The following is a 15,293-nucleotide window of genomic DNA, read 5'->3' as shown; positions in this document are numbered from 1 at the left end:
TGTCATAATCACCATCATTACTTATGAGTGCAGCTGTTCATATTGATTGAATTTCCAAGGTGCTCCAGAAATTGCACAAGAAACACAGATTTGGTCTTCTAGGAATTTATATTCTAGACCTACACTGTCCAATATGGTAGCCACTAGCCACAGGTGGCTCATTTAATGGAAATAAATTAAATTTAAACAACATTAAAGTTGCGTCCCTCTCTCACAACATTCACATTTCAATTGTTCAGTAGCCCTTTGTGGCTAATGACTATCATATTAAATAGCACGGACATAGATAATTTCCATCATCACAGAAAATTCTGTTGGACAGCTTCTTGTAGGAACTTGGCACATATATGCTACAACAAATGTTATTCATGAATATAATTTATGCAATGGTATTTCTATATATTATTTTTCTTTAATTTTGACTAGAAAATGTAGGTTATTCATCAGAAAGTCATAATACCTCCATAATCATCCTGATATGAATCAACCAGTTATTTTTACCTCAACTATCAGAGATAGGTTCTAGCCCATGATAGTTACTAAATAAATATTTGTTGAATGAATAAATGCATAAATGTACAAGTACTTTTGTGTATACAAACATATTTCTGGAGTTCATTTTTCTTGAAATTCAGGGGATAGAAAACACAATAAAATTATTTTCTCAATAAAAAAATGATAACCTTGTCTGGAAGAAAACAAACACATTAAGCCAGAAATAGAAACTGTGCTGGATCAATTGCTAATAAATGCAAGAGAATCTTTAGATAAACAGGCCTTCAATGTTAGTTATAGGGAATAGGGAAGATTTTTCTAATGAGGAAAGGACTTAAGGCGAATTCTCTAGAATAACAGATTTTTTAAAAAGTGAAAAGCCTGACATATGAAAGGGCAGTACAAACCAAAGTTTGGGAGTTGGGAAAAAAGGTAATTTATTTTGAGGGAATAGAGAGAGTACCAGAATTTCCTGTTGAATGATTTTAGTTGACAAAGTTGGAGTACAATTTAGACATTCTCATACAAGCACTGAGTCTTCTGAAATGTTTGTGATGAAACTGTTTTAGAATGATTAACTGTTTTTCTCTGAAAAAAAAAAAAAAAACAGAAGGAACATAGAAAATACAAGCATAACATAATGCCTGTTTGGACTTGTTTTTTAAAAATGACTAGAGATATGTGAGAACCAAGAACCAATGGGTCCCAAGAGACAAATTGTGACTCTAATAGGAAGATACACAGAAAAGCTAATGTAACTACATAATGAAACTGCCTCTTTTCCAGTGGAATGTGCATATTTCAATGTTAGTATAAGCCAGATGGCAGCAGCCTTTGTTCTAACAGGGTCTGATGATAGTATGTATATTTAAAACATGTCACAATTACACACCCACTCATCTTCCTGTAGATAGCAGTAAAGAACTGCTGCTGACAATGTCAGGCACAACTCATATTTCCTACAGAACCATTTGATCTTCCCCTTCATTCACCAGAGTATCAAATAAAACCAATGTTCCCAGTACACAGCATGATTCTGAGTCATGAAAATAATGGAAGTTAGTTGCTATTAATTACTATTCCATGAGTTGATACTGATAGCTAGAATTAAATATTATATATGAATTATGAAGAGAAATTATTTTAACTAATTTACACTGATGTTTAGAAATGTTCAGGGTCTCCATTGATACTAATGTGTCTTATAAAAAATAAAACTGTTTTGAGAACTATGATATAGAGATTAATTAGGGATATCATCTTCAACTCTTCATCAGCTCTCACATCATCCTTTCAAATATTATCCTTACATTTCAAGTACAGGGTTTTAAAAATGTTTATTGGAAATATGCATGTAAATTGAAAATTTAAAGTAGTAATAAAGAGTATATGATGAAAAATAAATCTCCATTCTATTCAAGACTCTCAGTCATCTTCCAAGAGGTAACCACTATTACTGGATTTGTATGTGTGCATCTTTCCAGAAAAAATTTCTCTCTCCTCTCTCTCTCTTTCTCTTTTTCTCTCTCTTTCTCTTTCTTTCTCTCTCTCTTTCTCTCATACACAGGTAATGCTATATACCTTATCAATAATGCCAAAACAGTATTTCTATACAAACTATCACTTAAGGTAGAAGAGTATTTCAATGTATAGATGAATGTGTACCGCTTTTCATTTAGTTAAGCATTTAATTTGTTCTTAGTTATTTTCAAATCCAAGGATCTGTTACAAAGAATATCTTCTTACATATAGTTTTACATATTTTACTTTGGTACATCCGCAGTGTACATTCTGAAAAAGTAATTGCTCAAAAGATGCATGCATTTTAAATTTTGGTATTCCCACTTGGTCCCCCAAAGAGAATGATTCAATATATGATTCTATCAAAAAATCAGAGTGCATTTACAAAGAACCGCATGAGGCAAGGAAGAAAATTATCTATTTTGTGCACATAAAATATTCCCCTGAGAGAATATTTCTAAGACAGTTAAATAACTAAGTCTGTTAGTAAACAAATAATTTCAGTGAAACTAATCAGTTTATCTGGCCATTTTAGATTTGATAAATATCACTGCATGATACTTTTGATTGTTGAAATTCCAAATGTATCAGGCCAAATGTCAATGACATATGGTATACAGTTATTTAGTTTAGCAATTGCATAGAGAAACAATCATAAATGATGACTCATTTTCCCCTTTCATTGTGTGTATGTGTATAATATCAATTGCAAAGACTTTAAAAACATATACCCTTTAATTTAGATCTGAAAATGTGTCATTTACTAAAATGAGTTGTACACAATTCTTAGCTATTACTATCACAAAAGTAATTTATTGCATCTAATTTTAGAGGAATCTCAATCTAGCATTAGAATTCCATAATCTTAACTCATCAGTTAGGCTAACAAAAAGAAATGAAATCTCTACTGGCTTCAGGTTTCAATGCTATTGATCAGTACCTATGAAGTTGGACAATTATTATCAAAAGAATTTCCTTTCTTATAATCCCCAGCAGGTTGCTTCAAGAGGAACTATGATTCTTGACTAAGCATTTTAATATTCTAAACATACCACATAGTGATACACAAATGTGATATAATATTTTATAAAATGCATTTAATGTAAGAATTCCTTCCAAGTGTTCATAAAGCACTAAGACAATAATTCCAGAAAATAATAAATATGAATTCACAAAAACATATGGTCAATTTCAAGTGACATGTATGCTACTTATGGTTTGAATTTAAATTTTAATATGTAGGTATCAAATTTTGGCCATAACTTGGACTAATTATTGCCAAATATATTTTCATAAATGATATGTATTTACGATGATATGAGCTCATAAGATAATTATGATATGCATAAATATATTCACAAACATTTAGACAAAGATTCTCAACTGTTCATATCAAATTCAGTCAAATAATGTTTAGTTTAGTACCAATAACCTTAATTCTGGGGAGATCTATTTGATCAATAATTTCATTTTCTAGTGCCCAAATGTGTTTATGTAATGATGTGCATGCACTTGAGTACAGCATGAAAGCATGTATACACAGTATATGACTATATGTTGCTTAGTAGAGTAAAACAGAGATATGTTTGTTCATGTGGATAAAAGTTTTGGTTCAAATTTTATCACAGTTACATGATTTGTTTATGTCTATTTTAGGCAATAGTCAACATTAAAAGAAAATAGGAGTCTACATATTAATAAATGAGGCTTTTCCTTATTTCTATGATGTTTTCCCTCCTGTGTTGTTCTGTTCTGGTATCTTTATTACAGTGTTTTCTCAAAATTCACTTTCCTGCAGAGCATCTTACAGAGACACCTAGTGGTAAAAAGTAGTAGTGACTTAACAGGCCATCCTTAATGTTGAGTGAATGGTAGAAAGTTTTCATCTTTTATTTATTTGAACCACAAAAGGTAATCTGGAATATTAGCACAAGTGTTTCTAACAAAACTATAACCTAAATTAATTCCAAATACATTTAATACTTCTTATTTGAATAAAATTTATTTTAATTAAGACAATAAATATTTAAAATAATACAAAAACAAAAATTAAACTTTGATATTAAATGCAATTGTGAAGATTTGGGAAAATAATAAAATAATGAAACATAATAATGATGTCTCAGCTATTTTGAGAATTCCAAAAATTGATTAAGACATTTTATGAGCTTTTAGAACTTCTATAGAGTTAATCAACATTGGAAATTTGTTTCTTATAGGACTCAATATTTATATGTCAAAGGTTTCTAGGTGTAATTAATATGTAATTTTTAATTTATATATTACACTTTCGTTTAGAAGATATAAAAGTCATTTTACACTTAAAAGTAAATTTTGTAAAATGTTTACATCATGTTAGAAGATCATGTACTAAATAAAAAATACAGTAACAAGTCTTTTGTGGATGAAGTTATTTATTTCTGTTCATATAATGTACCTGTAGCTAATGGCTATCATTTCTAGGCCAGACACTTCTAAATTTAACAGAAACTTTTAATACAGAATTTAATTTCCATTATCTGACCTTACATATTACTTCTTTTTTCCCTTCCTCTTGTACATGACCAAAATTTAAACAATTATTTCCAAATAAAGTATTTAGGCATAACTGAAAAATATTTGCACAGCAGATTCAGAGGAAATACCAAAAATGTTGCAAAACCTCAGGAGACTGCAATATGCACCACCTCTAGATAAATACTTCTGATTTAACATATATAGATTATGTGGAAAGATGAATTTCTTGGAGATATGTGTGTGTGTGTATATATATATACACACACACACACACTGAGATTTTATATATATAATCAGAATCTGTATTAAGATTAATCATATGTTTAACCAGAAGATTATAACCACAACAATACCCTAAACATTACTAAGAATAAGACAATATCAATTATGTTTAAGACATAATTAATTCCAAAACAAAATGGATCAAATACATTTACATGGTGAACCTCCCAGTTATCAAAAAAACAGGCACATGTGCACTCAGCCTACATTGGGCCACTTATGATCAACTTTTCTTTTATAGCTGGGATAGAACGCAGGTCTAATATTACAAACACTGAAAACATGTTTTATGGATGTAGAAACCCCCTTTTGGGAAGGGAGGTGTCTGATTTCACAGAAAGAGCCAGGAATACTTACTGTAGAGATGAGCTAGTGGAGTTTACCAGGTGACTCTTCAAGAAACTCGCTATCGAAAGTGCATTTATTTGGGGGTTTTCCAGCTTTTTAGTGCACACCAAATGTATTCACAAACATTCTCTCTAAAAGTCGTTCACATTCCCTTGTATTGCCCAGACGTACCTATAAAACGTAACTCAAAAAAAAAAAAAAAAAAAAAAAGGTAGAGCCCTTGTTTGCAGCTAAGATGAACCACTCCCTCTTCCAGGGTCCTTTACAGTAAGTACACGAGACAGCAGCATGGGCTCTATTATTCTAAATGGCAGGAGGAAGGCAGGCGATCAGTACAGGGCTAGAATCATCTGTCGCTGACCACCAACAAGCCTGGCACTGTCGGGGTTATTTCCACTCCTCCCTTTCCCAATCCGAAGATTGCACAGTCCCACGCTTGTATTACGCACATGGTCCAAGACTCCTCTGTCTCCTACGACTGTGAACATCCAAGGGGGGCTCCGGTTGCGCCGCCCTAGCCGAGGGACATCTTCGCCCTCGGCTGCCATCTATCGGCCACCGAGCGCCCGCTTCGCCCCGGGCCCATCATGTCTGCTGCAGCTTGGCTCGCACCAGCGGCGCGACAATAAACAAGTGCACTGGACAGGGCCCTGCACCCGCTCTGGAGCAGATGTCTCAGAGACCCGGGTGATGCTTACCGCGTTGCCACCTCCTCAGCGCCCGGGAGGAAGACGCGACTTTCTCTGAGTTTTTTTAGAGCCACCGGGCTGCCAGGACACGCCACAGGCGTAGAACGCTGTTCCTACCCCCCAGACTCCCCAAAGGATGTCGGAGATAGAGAGTTCCAAATAATGACGATCGTGCGCCGCATCTGGGGAAGGGATAGAGAAAAAATCCTGCAAAGACCGTGAGGGAGGAAACGGCCAAAAGGATGCGAGAGCCTTTCAAATACTAATTAGGGGCCGCGGCAGTGGCGGGCTCGGCGTGGGGACAGCGGTGGCGGGATCCCAGCGCGGTGGTCGCCGCTGCATTGGGGGCGAAGACAGTACAGGAGCTGCAGCCGCCGCCGCTGTAGCAGTTGAGTGGCCGGTGCCACCTCCGCTCGCCCCCTCACTACCATGTACAGTGTGCGCTGCAAGAAGAAGGCGGGAGATCCATGCACACCCACGCGACCCGCTTCCTCCGGCTCGTCCCCGGGCGTGCGCCACTGACCAGGGGGGAATGTGGTGAAGACGGCGAGGAGGAGAGCCGAGGGGGGAGGGGAGGGCTGGCCGGAGCGAACCCAGGCCCGAGGGTGCGGGGCGCCGGAGGTGGCTGTAGGGGGCGGCGGCCACAGCTGGGTCGGAGAAAGTTGCCCCCTGTGCAGATGGGAACTGTAAGTACCCTCCTGGGGACAGGGGGCTGCAGCGATGGGTGCCGGAGACCCCCCGATCGCGCCGTAGCACGGATGAGAGCGAGTGTGCGAGCGAGCGTGAGTGTGAGAGGGTGCGAGCGCTCGGCGGGGCTGACCGTCACGTTGGTGGGGCCGGCGGTGCCAGGCAGTCTTCTCCACGTCCCCCTCCTCCCGCTCAGTGCCTCCCCTCCCAACAGCTCCCCCTCCCGCCCCGCCCGGCTCCGGCTCCGGGCCCCTACCGCGAGGCGCCTCTGGAGCAGGTCTTCCGCCGCCCCCTCCCCCTGCGTTCCCATCCCGCCGATCTCCAGCGCCCCCCGCTCCCCGCCCCCCCAACCCGCTGCCCGCTCCGACTACCGCGGAGAGAGCCGGGGAGAGCCGTTTGGGGAGCCCCGGAACCCGCGGTCGCCACCGCGGCGGCGGCCGGGGGCTGGCGGTGTCCAGGCGCCTCTTTCCTCCAGCCGCTCGGACCGCACTGTTCCCTGCCTGGTCGCCCTGCCTGGGCTTCAGAAACCTAGTGCACACCCCAAAGAGATTTTTTTTTTTTTTTTAAGGGTGGCTATGATGACTGGGCCCTGGAGATGTGAGACGGGGTAAGTCTGTCGTTTACTTTGCAAAAGAGGTTCGTGTGTGCGCGCGCGTGTGTGTGTGTGTGTGTGTGTGACGGGGTGGCTTGCTTTCCCTCTCCTCCCTCCCCTTCTTCCTCGCTTTTCCCTTCCTTCTCTTTGGGGCGGGCTGGGGGAGGGGGAGCCTCGCGTCCTGGAACTCCGGGTGCTTCTGCCTGGGCGGCCGTTGGAGCAGCTGTGCCCGGAGCCTCGGGTCGGCCTGGGTGCTGGGCTTCAGCCCGAGCAGCTCCATGCTGCTTAATGCAGGGATGTTCAGGGAGGTGATCCAGTGTCTAAATTCTGTGGGGGAAAACAAATTGTCTCCCGCCCCCGCCCTCAAAAAAAAAAAAAAATCTGATAATCTGAGAATGTGCGGCGCAGTCTCGCATTTGCATCGGAGGTGCGTTTCCCAGTCAGAATGTCAGCCTTCCCTGGCTCATTCAACTTTATTTTCTCAAATTTTTGGTCTCATTTGATGGCAAGGAAGAGGGGAAAGGGAGTGGGGTGAGAGAAAGCTCTTCAACCCTTGCTAACCAGAACTGAATTAAAGTTGTAAACGCTCGAGTTAAATACTGGCTGGACACAATTTGCAATGGGCTCTCAGATGGGGTGGGAAGCGAATGGGGGCGGGGAAGCACCGGGAGGGAGGGGAAGGGGACCCAACCCCGCTGAATGGATGTGCAGATTTGATCCAGCGGAGAACCAGAACCGAAATTTCAAGGTAAACGTTTTGCTTTCAGTGAGGGATGTTTTTGACTCTTTTAAGCTGGGAGACATTTGCGGTTGTTGCATTGGGAGGTCGAGGATACTTGCGAGGTTTATGCACTGTGGTTCCGATTCGTCTCGACACGTCTGGGTGGCCACACGTGAATGATTCCAAGGCACGCTTACACATGTGCGTGTGATTGCAGGGGCGTTTAATAACGCAGGCTGGAGTCGACTTGGGGATCAGGACCCAGGTCTCCAGGCTTGAACCCGTTGCCTCAGAAACGTCTTGGCTTTAGTTTGGGATTGTGATTCGACATCAGACTTCGGTGGTGAGGCAAAAGCAAGGTTGACCAGAGAAAAGGCATAGGTTCCCAGAGCCCAGCATTAATATAAAATGCCCACCCCCCACTCCGCCGCTCCGCTAACCAACGCGACACACACTCACACGCTCATTCCATTTATGTCCCTCTTTTAAGACACTTATTCCATTTATGTCCTTCCTTTAAGAGTGCTGCTGTTGACCACAAGTAGGAAGTCGAAGGAAGCCTTCAAGGGGACAAAAAGAAAGCAAGAAAGAAAAGGGGGGAGGAGGTCGAATTGATTCCTTAAAAAATGAAATTTGGATGTTAAAGCACTGACCTAAGTCACTTGCTGTTCTCCCTCCCTTCCACCCTTCTATTTTGCCTCTTAATCAGCCCAGGTGCCCTTTCCCTGAGGAAAAAAAAAGGAGAAGGGGGAGAACATTGAAAATTAAATGTAATAAGCAACTCCAAAGATGGGGATGCTGTTGTGGTGGTAGCTGAATCCGAACCTTGCTAATTCAGGAGGGTTAGTTTCGCATACCGTGGCAAGTAGACGCGGAACCCAAGGTAAGGGAGGCTTTGGCGCTGCTCCTTGGTTTACTTTTAGCTGATTCCGAGTAAGCAGCAGGAACGTCCTTTTCAAACTCAAGGTATCAGGAGGTGTTCTGAGATTGCGGATGCCTTCGCTGAGTTCTTTGTAATCCATCGTGCAGAACTATTTCAGTGGCTTAAAGATGCGGTTTGGTAGCGTCGCTGACATGATCAATGAGAAGTAGTCGCGGGGCGCTCTCAGGGAAGCGCTGCTAAGTGGCACCGTGCATGCAATTAGGACGCTGATGTGCTTAACAGCGTGGTAGTGAAGTCCACCATCAAAGCAACCGCGCTCTCCTTTTTCTCCACACTCAAAGCACCGAAAGACAATTGGTGATTTAAGAGCTTCTTCAGGCTCCTTTTGATGCATTATCTTACACCCTTTTTGCCTCTGGAAAGTATTCTTTGGGTTCCCACCCTGACATTTCTAGAGAGGGTTTAAAATAGCCCAAGTATTGTAGCTCCTTGCCTTTCTGTGAAAATGGGAGACCTTAATGGTGAACTGTTAACTGAAGAGGTTCTGAGAGAAAGGAAAGGGGGGCTGGGTATAGGTGAGGTGGGAAACCTTGTAAAATGGTGCTTCTTTTCTCTTAAATTAGAACCATGAAACTAAACTGACAGCCATTTTATGTATATTTATGGATTGATTTCGAAAAGGGGGGAGCAGAGAAGAACACGAAAATGTGACTTTATTTAACCTGCCCTTATCTTGTAAAGAGCAGCATATTTGTGGTGTGCTCATTACAAAATGAAATCAACCTTTAAATCAAAATGAATATCAGATTTTAATAAAATCTGGAGAATGCCAATGTTCCACTGGTGGGAGGGGTGTCATTCATATCCTCCCCTTCTTCTGGATTTCAGAGTAATAGTATTAAGGCAGAGACAGACTATCTGACTGATACTTGAAATTTTTGTCATATTCTGTTTTTTTCCTTGTTTCCTCTCTCCCTTACAGGAGGTAAAATGCACACTTGCTGTCCCCCAGTAACTTTGGAACAGGACCTTCACAGAAAAATGCATAGCTGGATGCTGCAGACTCTAGCATTTGCTGTAACATCTCTCGTCCTTTCGTGTGCAGAAACCATCGATTATTATGGGGAAATCTGTGACAATGCATGTCCTTGTGAGGAAAAGGACGGCATTTTAACTGTGAGCTGTGAAAACCGGGGCATCATCAGTCTCTCTGAAATTAGCCCTCCTCGTTTCCCAATCTACCACCTCTTGTTGTCTGGAAACCTTTTGAGCCGTCTCTATCCCAATGAGTTTGTCAATTACACTGGGGCTTCAATTTTGCATCTGGGTAGCAATGTTATCCAGGACATTGAGACCGGGGCTTTCCACGGGCTACGGGGTTTGAGGAGATTGCATCTGAACAATAATAAACTGGAACTTCTGCGAGATGATACTTTCCTTGGCTTGGAGAACCTGGAGTACCTACAGGTCGATTACAATTACATCAGCGTCATTGAACCCAATGCTTTTGGGAAACTGCATTTGTTGCAGGTGCTTATTCTCAATGACAATCTCTTGTCCAGTTTACCCAACAATCTTTTCCGTTTTGTGCCCTTAACGCACTTGGACCTCCGGGGGAATCGGCTGAAACTCCTGCCCTATGTGGGGCTGCTGCAGCACATGGATAAAGTTGTGGAGTTGCAGCTGGAGGAAAACCCCTGGAATTGTTCCTGTGAGCTGATCTCTCTCAAGGACTGGTTGGATAGTATCTCCTACTCGGCCCTGGTGGGGGATGTGGTTTGTGAAACCCCCTTCCGCTTACATGGCAGGGACTTGGATGAGGTATCCAAGCAGGAACTTTGCCCAAGGAAACTTATTTCTGACTATGAGATGAGGCCGCAGACGCCTCTGAGCACCATGGGGTATTCCCACACCACCCCGGCCTCGGTGAACTCCGTGGCTACTTCTTCCTCTGCTGTTTACAAACCTCCTTTGAAGCTCCCTAAGGGTACTCGCCAACCCAACAAGCCCAGGGTGCGCCCCACCTCTCGGCAGCCCTCCAAGGACTTGGGCTACAGCAACTATGGCCCCAGCATCGCCTACCAGACCAAATCCCCGGTGCCTTTGGAGTGTCCCACCGCGTGCACTTGCAACCTGCAGATCTCTGATCTGGGCCTCAACGTAAACTGCCAGGAGCGAAAGATTGAGAGCATCGCTGAGCTGCAGCCTAAGCCCTACAATCCCAAGAAAATGTATCTGACAGAGAACTACATTGCTGTCGTTCGCAGGACAGACTTCCTGGAGGCCACAGGGCTGGACCTCCTGCACCTGGGGAACAACCGTATCTCCATGATCCAGGACGGCGCTTTCGGGGATCTCACCAACCTGAGGCGCCTCTACCTAAATGGCAATAGGATCGAAAGGCTGAGCCCAGAGTTATTCTATGGCCTTCAGAGCCTGCAGTATCTCTTCCTCCAGTACAATCTCATACGTGAGATTCAGTCTGGGACTTTTGACCCTGTCCCAAACCTCCAGCTGCTATTCCTGAATAACAACCTCCTGCAGGCCATGCCCTCAGGTGTCTTCTCTGGCCTGACCCTTCTCAGGCTAAACCTGAGGAGTAACCACTTTGCCTCCTTGCCGGTGAGTGGAGTTTTGGACCAGCTGAAGTCACTCATCCAAATCGACCTGCATGACAACCCTTGGGATTGTACCTGCGACGTGGTGGGCATGAAGCTGTGGGTGGAGCAACTCAAAGTGGGTGTCCTGGTGGACGAGGTGATCTGTAAGGCGCCGAAGAAATTCGCCGAGACCGACATGCGCTCCATCAAGTCCGAGCTGCTGTGCCCAGACTATTCGGATGTGGTGGTTCCCACGCCCACACCCTCCTCCATCCAGGTTCCTGTGAGGACCAGCGCTGTGACTCCTGCCGTTCGGTTGAACAGCACCGGGGCTCCTGCGGGGTTGGGGGCAGGCGGAGGTGCGTCGTCAGTGCCCTTGTCGGTGTTAATCCTCAGCCTACTGCTGGTTTTTATCATGTCCGTCTTCGTGGCCGCTGGGCTCTTCGTGCTGGTCATGAAGCGCAGGAAGAAGAACCAGAGCGACCACACCAGCGCCAACAACTCGGACGTGAGCTCCTTCAACATGCAGTACAGCGTGTATGGCGGCGGCGGCGGAGCAGGCGGCCACCCGCACGCGCACGTGCACCACCGCGGGCCCGCGCTGCCCAAGGTGAAGACGCCAGCGGGCCACGTATACGAGTACATCCCCCATCCCCTGGGCCACATGTGCAAAAACCCCATCTACCGCTCCAGAGAGGGCAACTCCGTGGAGGATTACAAAGACCTTCACGAGCTCAAGGTCACCTACAGCAGCAACCACCACCTGCAGCAGCAGCAGCAGCCGCCGCCGCCGCCACCGCCGCAGCCCCAGCAGCAGCCCCCGCCGCAGATGCAGCTGCAGCAGGGGGAGGAGGAGAGGCGGGAAGGCCACCACTTGCGGAGCCCCGCCTACAGCGTCAGCACCATCGAGCCCCGGGAGGACCTGCTGTCGCCGGTGCAGGACGCCGACCGATTTTACAGGGGCATTTTGGAACCAGACAAACACTGCTCCACCACCCCCGCCGGCAGTAGTCTCCCGGAATATCCCAAGTTCCCATGCAGCCCCGCTGCTTACACTTTCTCTCCCAACTATGACCTGAGACGCCCCCATCAGTATTTGCACCCGGGGGCAGGGGACAGCAGGCTGCGGGAACCGGTGCTCTACAGCCCCCCGAGTGCTGTCTTTGTAGAACCCAACCGGAACGAATATCTGGAGTTAAAAGCAAAACTAAACGTTGAGCCGGACTACCTCGAAGTGCTGGAAAAACAGACCACATTTAGCCAGTTCTAAAAGCAAAGAAACTCCCTTGGAGCTTTTGCATTTAAAACAAACAAGCAAGCAAACACACACGGTGAACACATTTGATTAATTGTGTTGTTTCAACGTTTAGGGTGAAGTGCCTTGGCACGGGATTTCCCAGCTGCAGGCGGAAGATACGGAAAGGGTGTGCAATTTCCTTTTAATTTTACACGTGGGAAACATTTGTGTAAACTGGGCACATCACTTTCTCTTCTTGCGTGTGGGGGAGGAGAGGAGAAGGGCTTTACGGAGGGCAATTTGCTGCGCGGGTGACTTGTTAAAGGTCGCGGTAATTTTTGTAGTTGTTGGAAGTGCTAAGAAAGGTGGAAGATGGCAGCGCATAGATTCTATTCTTCCTTCGTTTTACTCCCTTCCACCTCCCTTTCTCCCTGTTTAAGCCATGGGTGGATCTAAATGGCTTTTGTGGAGAGACTAGCACACCCCAACTTTATTAGGAAGTGTGTTCTCTTTCTCCCTCCCTCCTCCCTCTTTGCTTCCCTCCCTTCCTCCTTTCTCATTCCTTTCCTTTGTTTTTAAAGGATGTGTTTGTATGCATTCTGGACATTTGAATTAAAAAGAAGTATTATGATCTTGAAATGGATCACCATAGATGTGGACAAATCATTAAAAATTACAGAGCTATATGATCCATAATTGATTAGTCAAAATAACTTATTGATGAAATATACAAATATTTTATTGTAGCACCTATTTTTATATGCACATTTAGCATTCCTCTTTCCTTCACTATTTAGCCTATGATTTCGCAGAGGTGTCGCACTGTATTAGGAGCTGCATTTCCAAAACTGAAGTGATATTAGGAAGACATTTTAAATCATTAAAAATGTGGAGTACTTAATGGCAAAATCTTTATAAGCTGATGCAACCCACCCAATTGGATCTGTAATTTAGAAAAAAAAAAAAAGCTGATAGTATCCCAATGTATAAAAAAAATAGGGCAATTAATTGGGCCATTTGAGTGAGAATTGTGTGCAAGTTTTTGGTTTCATTAGCGAAGATTTGACAGTATTTTTATTAGTGAACCAAAATGATATACTGATATATTGATTTGACTACTATTGTAGCCAATTTTCCATTATTAAACCAAACCCAGTTGCATTTGTACAGATCCACATGTACTGGCACCTCAGAAGACCAAATGATGGACTGAACAAATCTCTATACAATGTCTTTCTTTATTCCTGTGGGCAGCAAGCAATGATGATAACCACAACCAGGATCTCTGTAAGATGGGGCTACTGTTGTTACAGTCTCATATGTATCCCAGCACATGTAATTTTTTAAATAGTTTCTGAATAAACACTTGATAACTATGTCAAATATGAGGGATTGAAGTAATGATTACTTAAAGTGCAAAAGACTTAACTATGTGTGCTTGATGGAATCTCCATTATTAACAATTTAACAATAGTAGCTAAATTTTATTCTTAATAGAGAAAATTTTCTCCCTAATTATCAAAATTTTAAAATATACATATATACATATGTAATTTATGCCTTCGTTGGTTCAGGGAAGTATGTTTTTCTGAATGTGCCACTTTATATGTTTATTAATTATATTTCAATTGTATACATTGTTTCCTTACGGAAGTATTCGTCTAATACATGGAGCATGGTAAGTAATCTATTGCATATTCATTTTTCTCTCAATATTATGTATTTTGTCATTCAGTATTATTTATTTAGTCTACAATTTTCCATAGTTTAAATATTTTAACTTGTGTGAAACTACCTTCAACAATTATGATGGATATTTTATCTAAAGTTGATCTATATCCTAAATGCTCAAAATGTTGTTGGATGTGAGCTATTTGCCTCTGAATAAGGTTTGCCAGTGAATTTAGGTTAGAATTTAAGGATACGAAATGTTTTAGTTGATCTTAAACTTAAAGGGCCATGTGCATCATTGCTACTGCTGGATCTCCCAATAATCTCATCTGAAATGTGTACGGTATCAAGGGCTGTTCATGAACTTTAATTTCCATGGCATTCTGCCACAAAGAGGCAGCATTCACCCATGAGTAAATTGACAGTAACTACTTGAATTCAGTTTGAACAGGTGGTAACAGTTTCCCAGAGGATAAAAAAAAAATGCAATGCTACATTGACCAAGTGCAGTAAGCTATCAGTATTCTTTGCAACATTTTCCCTTCCATTTTTTTTTCAAAGGGGGAAGGAATAAGCTTAATAACGTCACGATATTATCATGAGAAAAAAATGTATATCTTGCTCTTCATCTACCTCCTCTATATTAGATCCAGGATTAGAAAAGAAAAAATAAATACTAGCATTTGACTTCACAATTGGGATTGTTATTATTCTTCACAATGGCAGTTATTTTTTTTTACTTTTAGCAATGTCAGTATCACTTCCTCTACCTTATTATATGTAGATATGTCAGTGTTTTATAAATTATAAGATATTAATGTAAAGTGGAGTCCTCCATGTAGCTAAGTTTTATTTCTTAATTGATGCATAAGACAATAAGGTAAGAATTAGATGAAATTAGAGATATAGTTCTGGACAATATAAGTAACTTCCAAAGAAAGTTCAGTGATGTATCTTTCAAAGATTTACAATTTTTTTTTTCAAACCAGCATTAATTCATATAATCTTGTCACATGTACTTTCTTTTGGTGGTTCATTTCTACCTTTACT

At 42.6% G+C, this 15,293-nt stretch overlaps 1 protein-coding gene across 3 annotated transcripts; it reads left to right on the top strand.

Annotated features, from left to right (window-relative positions):
- Positions 1–5,720: 5,720 nt before the first annotated feature.
- Positions 5,721–13,955, top strand: SLITRK5 (SLIT and NTRK like family member 5). 3 transcript variants are annotated; one of them, XM_069467106.1, is made up of 2 exons: positions 5,721–6,538; positions 9,718–13,955. In XM_069467106.1, the coding sequence occupies exon 2, from the start codon at positions 9,726–9,728 to the stop codon at positions 12,603–12,605; it is 2,880 nt and encodes a 959-aa protein (XP_069323207.1). In that variant the 5' UTR covers positions 5,721–6,538; positions 9,718–9,725; the 3' UTR covers positions 12,606–13,955. The 3 variants fall into 3 exon arrangements, with proteins under 3 accessions (XP_069323207.1, XP_069323206.1, XP_069323205.1); XM_069467105.1 differs by lacking the exon at positions 5,721–6,538 and adding an exon at positions 6,922–7,146; XM_069467104.1 differs by lacking the exon at positions 5,721–6,538 and adding an exon at positions 7,523–7,879.
- Positions 13,956–15,293: the final 1,338 nt, after the last annotated feature.

The sequence above is a fragment of the Eulemur rufifrons genome, chromosome 4 (assembly GCF_041146395.1).
Source record: "Eulemur rufifrons isolate Redbay chromosome 4, OSU_ERuf_1, whole genome shotgun sequence".
Classification (NCBI taxonomy): Eukaryota; Metazoa; Chordata; class Mammalia; order Primates; family Lemuridae; genus Eulemur; species Eulemur rufifrons.
This window is presented reverse-complemented; position numbering and strand designations above follow the sequence as displayed.